The sequence below is a fragment of the Tupaia chinensis genome, unplaced genomic scaffold (genome assembly GCF_000334495.1).
Source record: "Tupaia chinensis unplaced genomic scaffold, TupChi_1.0 Scaffold000231_1, whole genome shotgun sequence".
NCBI lineage: Eukaryota > Metazoa > Chordata > Mammalia > Scandentia > Tupaiidae > Tupaia > Tupaia belangeri.
In genome coordinates, this window is record NW_006159706.1 from 2,628,494 (window position 1) to 2,634,708 (window position 6,215).

The window sequence follows — 6,215 nt, forward strand, 5'->3', positions numbered from 1 at the left end:
GAGCTCGTGCTTGAGGAAGCGGAAGACCTCCTTGGCCGGGCCGCGCCGCTCGGGCTCGAGCGCCAGGAGGCGCTGGAACATGCGCAGCGCGGGCTCGGTGAAGCGGCGCCACTGCGACGGAGGCGGCCGCGCTGCCAGCGCACGAACTCCTCGAAGAAGGCGTCGGCTCCCGACGCCGCCTCCCATGGGAAGTTGCCCGTGAGCACGCAGAAGATGAGCACGCCGAAGGCCCACACGTCCACGCCCGTGTCCACCGCGAAGCCATCGGCGCGGCCCGCCTGGCACACCTCGGGCGCCGTGTACGGGATGGTGCCGCTCACGCGCTTCACGCGGCAGCCCACGCGGCGCGTCATGCCGAAGTCCGCCAGCTTGACGCGGCGGCACTCGCGGTCGAACAGCAGCACGTTCTCAGGCTTGATGTCGCGGTGCACCAGCTGCCGCCCGTGCATGAAGTCCAGCGCCAGCCCCAGCTGCTGCACACAGCGTTTCACCGTGTCCTCTGGGAGCCCGACCTGGCCAGTGGGAGAGCAGCGCTCAGGGGTGGTCACGCTCGCCTCTCCCCAGTTCCTTCTGGGTCCAGGCTTCTGCTGGTGCCCTGCACGCTCTGGGGGGCTGCCCCTCTACTGTGCCCTCCCCCATCCCACCCAGGCTGTCTCCAGCTCCCTCTCTGGTCAGGTGCTTTTCACCCCACTGTTTCCCCTATAGCTGCAGCAGAATACGGAACACCTGCTGCAGGTCAGGGGCTGCTGCATTGGGGCTGGTTTCCGCACGGTCTGATGGAATCCTCACCCTGGGCGGCCACTTATGCCCACTGCCCCTGTGGGGATACAGAGGCTCCGGGAGGCCTCAGCACTCCGCTAGCAAGTGGCAGGGCACATTCGATTCTAGTATCTGAACCCTTTCCTCCACTCCCCTGGCTCCAGGGTCACCTCCTCCGAGACCTCCTGTTTTGTGCTGCTTGGCTTCTGGCATTTTCCCTGACACCTTATCCCTCCTCCCACCCCCCCACCCCCAGTATCTGGCTTACTTACTGTGGAGTGTCTATTTCCCCGAGAAGCAGGGGAGGCCCTTTGTCTTCCTCACTGTGAGCCCCGCACCCCAGCAGTGTCTGACCTACAGTAGGCAGCCAATACATCCTTGGTGGACACCTTCCTGCTCCTGCACTCTGGGCATTTAGGTGACCACCTCTCCTGCCTGTCCCACCTACCTGAGGAGGGATGATGTCAAACAGGTCCCCAGCGGGTGCGTACTCCTGGGCGAAGACATAGCAGTCCTCGGTCTCAAAGACCACATCGAACACCTTGATGATGAAGGGGCTGGACGACAGGCTGTTGGTGATGCTCACCTCCCGCAGGAAGTTCTTCAGCTTGGTTTTGCTCTTGTTCACAAACTTCAGTGCCATTTTCGTGCCTGGTGGAGGCAACAGCAAGAGTGGTGAGGCCTGCTCCACCTGCGCCCCTGCACCTGACACGTACCCATGCCTGTCTGCACAGCCTGTCCAATGACAAGGCAAGACAGATGGGACAGACCCGGACCACAGCCATGCAGCAAGGCAAGACCACCCTGGGCCTCCCACCCAAGTTGGGGCCCCCTACCCAAGTTGGGGCCTCCATGAGGAGGATGGCAAGGAGGACTTCTGCTTCCACCCGCTCTCATTTTTTCCTGCCACACCATCTTATTTATCTCATCTGTCTCCCCAGTGAGGATGCATCTCCCTAGCACAGGACCCCTGTCTGGCCGCCAGTGCATCTCCAGTGCATCTGTGTCTCCTGAAGTGGGCACATAGATGCTCAGCAAAGGTTTGTTAAATGGATGAATAAGTAAGAAACAAGGTGGGCCAGCAGATGGCGCAGTGGTTAAGGCACTGGATCTCACGTGGCCAACTCTTGAGTTTTGAGTCCTGGACCCGGAAGCCTGAAAAACATGATGGATGGATGTGTGTAATGCCCAAAATCCTAAGAGGAGAATGGAGGAGAGGGGACTGTGTCACGGCCGTCCCCCAGGGGAGTGATTTTTCACTTTTTCTCTCTCTCTCTGCCAAGTGCACATTCCCTAGGGAGGAAAACAATCTAAAAAGTAAAAGGAAGGCCCGACAGCTTGGGCAGGTGTCTGTACCACCCAGGTGCAGAGCTGTGCACACTTACACACTGCAGGTCCTGCCTTTACTCCATTTACTACTCGAGCTTCGTAATGACCCTATGAGGTGGGCACTGATGTCACTTTAGTTTACAAGGAGGGGACCCAGGCCCAGAGAGATTGAGTTACTTGTCCACGGCCACACAGCAAGTAGAAAAGCTCACTCCATGCTCAGTGCTCTTGCCGCTGCCCTCAGTAGGCACAGAACCTCCATCCCAGCTGTGTGCAGCTGCGGCCGTGTGCTGTGAGCCTATGGTATGGTGGAGGCCTCGAGCTCAGAGGTTATGGGAGAAGGCTCGGGTTGACTGCTGGAGTCTCATCTTAGTTCAGACCCTTCACGGTCCTCGGCTAAGTGGCTGAGTCTGCCTGGATCTCAGTGTCCTCATCTGAGAAATGGAGATGGCAGATGGCAGTCTCTCCTCCCTGGGCTGCTTCAGGCCTCATCCTCCACACCCGCACTACTGAGTCCACATCCTGGCCTCAAAAGCACTGGCCACGTTGGAACGTTGTGCATGTTCCCCTGCCCCAGCCTTGAAACCCTGCCACCCTGCAGTCACTCACCTGTGCCCTTGTAGGCCACCAGGTCGACCTTCCCGTAGGTGCCTTTGCCCAGCTCTCGGACAAGCTCGTAGTGCTTGGTGACATCGCTAGCAGCCAAGGTGCGCAGGGTCAGTGCCTGCATGTCTTCAGTGAGGAGAGGCACGCCTGCACCCGGCCCAGGGGCCGTCCCCGGCCCACAGCAGGGCAGGGAGCGGGGCGGTTCGGGCTCTGGGCAGCCCACGCTCATCTTCTCCCTGTTGTGGGGGTGTGGCATGAAATGTGACATCAGGCTAGGGTCCCCTCCTCCACCCCACTTCCTGCCTCCCCAGTGCTGGTCCTGGGCGTCCGGTCCAAGATGACCACGAGGGGGCGACAAGCATCGCTGTTGCATCACCTTTTCCAAAGCTGCAGGGGTTGGTCTGATCCAGCACTCCCCAAAGACAGTCATTGCAGGTCCCTGGCACTAGGATCCCAGTGGCCCACTTGTCTCATGTCGTCATCCACACACAGTGCCAGGCAAAGCACACGTGTTTATGTCACATACAGACATGGCCCTTCTGTGCAGAGTGCACAAGAGAGTTCCAGGTTCACAAGTATTGACAAGGCCCCAGTTGTTGGCCAGGTGCTCAAAACCCAGGAGATGCGGCACTGAAAAAACACCGGAGGAGCCCTGCCCTCAGGCTTAACCCTGGGGGAGATGGCCAAGCAGTGGCCATATGAAGAATGCAGGGAACTGGGGAGGGGAGGTCTGAGGACGAAGACTGTGGTATCCAATACAGGCCACTTCCAAAAGTTCATGGGAAAGGAGAATCAAATACAAGTTTATTCTGGTGCAACCATGTTGAAACCCATGCATCGTATTTTCATGATACACGTTTTCTGCGAGCTTTCTGAAGATCCCTCAAGCCTCAGTCGTATAGTCTCAGGCCAAACTGGCAGGATGGCGCAGCTGTGGCCTCACAGTACCACCACCACACACAGCCACACACCAGCGCGGCCGCAGTGCCTCCCCCAGCACAGACAACACAACCCCACTCGCCCCAGGGCCCCACCCAGCACCCTGTCCTGAGGGGACAGAGCTCTTCTCCCACAAAGACCCAGCCTTCCTCTCCTCCCTGTTGACAGCCTGACCCCTCTGGTCCACACAAGCTGAGATGCCTCTTCCTGGACTTGACTCTCATAGTCAAGGAGAGAGAGAGAGAGCCTGCCAGTGGGGCATGGCCGACCACAATCCCTTCTCTTTCATTACTCCATCCTGTCTGGATGTTGGGCGCCCATGCACATACCTGGCGTGTTCTTCAAGCCAAAGGGCCAGGATTTAAACTGAGATTGGCCCTGTGGGACCCGGCTCCCTCAATCCCTAGGCTACAGGGCCAGCCAGCTCTGACGTGCAGCTGATGTACACGAGACTGCACACACTCGAAGTGCACAACTTGATGAATTTTGACATATGCATACATTCATGAAACTATCGTTGCAGTCACGATAACGAACATATTCTTCACCCCAAAAGTATCCTTTAGCTCCTTGTAAGTCCCATCTCCCAGGCAACCACTCTGGGGCCTCCATTTCTTATCTGTAATGGGGCGAGGAGTGGACCAGGAGAGCCGAGCCTTTTCCAAGTGCCGATGTGAATGTGCACATGTCCGCATGTGCCCCAGTAGGCTGGCACTGCATCCTCTCTGGCCTCTTGGCCGCACGCCCCTGGGTGCATGTCCCCAGGCACAGCTCCCTCTGCACTCCTTATACTCCCCTTCTACCTCCAGTCGGACACCCGCACTCCAGCATGAGGCCTGCCCCTGCCCTGCAGTCCCCTCCCTGGAAGACAACCCCTGGGGCTTCACTCCATCTAAGAGAAGGCCGGACAGCCTGGGGTTGAATCCCAGCTCTGTCACTTGCTAGCTGGAAGTCCTGGGGCAAGTTACTTCATCTCCCTGAGCCTCAGTTTCCTCAGCTATAAAGGACTTAACGCAGCACCTTCCTGCGGGTAAGTGTGAGGGTGAGTAGTCGTGTCCAACGCTGTCGTGTTGGCCACATCTGCAGCACCTGTATTCTCCTGCCCAGCACGGGCTGCTGACCAGGGCCAGAGGCCAGGAGCAGGGTGAGCTGTCCGGGAGCCTGGCCTCCTTACCCTGGCCCAGAGCTCCTTCCCAGGCCCAATGCCTCGCTCCTCCTCTGCCTTCCCCTTCACTCTCAGCACGACCCAGCCTCCCACTTCACACGGAGAGAAGGAACATCAGGAGGGAACTTCCTGGCCTCCCACCCAGCCACAAACGGAGCTCCATCTGCACCGTCCTCTCAGCTGGCTGGGGAGGAGGGAGCCTTTCCTCTCTCCCCGTCTTCCCCTCCCCCTAAGCCTTGGCCCCCTTCCACTCTTCCACTTCCTCAGGATCCTGCTCCCCATTCACCCCCATATGCTTGGCCCCTTCCTCTCCATTCACAACCTAGCTCATCTCCCTGGTTCCAACAGAACCTTCTACCTCCCGCGACTGCCTGCCTTCGCTTTCCTAGTTCGTTTCAGTCTGATGAGAGCCAGGGACTGTCTGAAACTCCTTGTTATTGTCCTGGAGAGTCTGGTCTGTCACCTGGACCAGCCCATTTCAAATGCACCCCTTTCCCCCCTCCGAAAGGAATGGTGTCAGGCCCATGGAAATCCGGTTCTGCCTGCCTCCTCCATGGGCAGTGCTGAACAAAACCTGACACAGCACCTGTCACCAAGTCTCTCTGCCACCCAGGTGGGCTGTAGCGGGGTGGTCTCTCCCATGAGACCCCCTGGTTTCAGGGTGGGAAGGGCTCACCCCATCAAATGTCAGTCACTGCCAGGATGGTGGTTAGGGTCTCGAGCTGGAAACCGAGGAGGTCCGCTTCAGTGGCGGCAGGGACGGGGAGACTGCGTCTGTCTGAGCATCCTCAGGCCGGTGCCCCTCGGGCCCTTCTGTGCGGTGTGGGGCTGTCTCCGAGGGGTCCCAATGAGCCCATGGCTCTTGTGCCTGGCACTCTCCCCCTGCCTTGCAGGGAGACGCTGGGCTGCTCTCCTGACCTACTTCTCGCGATGTGTGGACTCCCTGGGGGCTGCAGAGGTGGGCAGCCACGTGTGGGCCGGCACATGTGTACACCCCGTGTGCACGTCGCCACTGTGCGCTTTGGCTCTGCCAGGTCACTTCAGGCCGTCTCTGCATCTCCTGGGAGCTTGAGTGACAGCTGCAGTGGCCACCAGCCCTCCCTTTTCCCCCCCGCCCCCGACACCTAAGACTGGAGGTCCCTGGCTTATCCCTGCTCCTTTGACCTGAGTCACTCTGCGTATATCCTGGGCTGAGTGAGGGGCACAGCCACAGTGGGGTGAGTGCAGGTCCCCCGTGTGCCTTCACCTCAGGCTCAGCCCTGGCTCTGGCCACTATCATAGCTTCAGTGTCCCCTATTCAGTCTCCACCACACCTCAACAACCTCTATCACCCGTTCCACTTCCCACTACCTGTGTCTTACTATTCTCAGGTACCACTCCTCCAGGAAGCCTTCCCTGCAGCCCTGCTATTCCTGCT

General features: G+C 59.1%; 1 protein-coding gene across 1 annotated transcript in view; it reads right to left on the reverse strand.

The window, feature by feature from the left end:
* Window positions 1-120: 120 nt before the first annotated feature.
* Window positions 121-6,215, reverse strand: part of SBK1 (SH3 domain binding kinase 1) — a gene marked incomplete at its 3' end in the record, with an annotated part of 60,677 nt that continues 54,582 nt past the window's right edge. Inside the window, 3 exon segments of the mRNA XM_027771783.1 lie at window positions 121-512; window positions 1,208-1,410; window positions 2,698-2,930. Of these exon segments, the coding sequence (XP_027627584.1) occupies window positions 121-512; window positions 1,208-1,410; window positions 2,698-2,930 (828 nt within the window).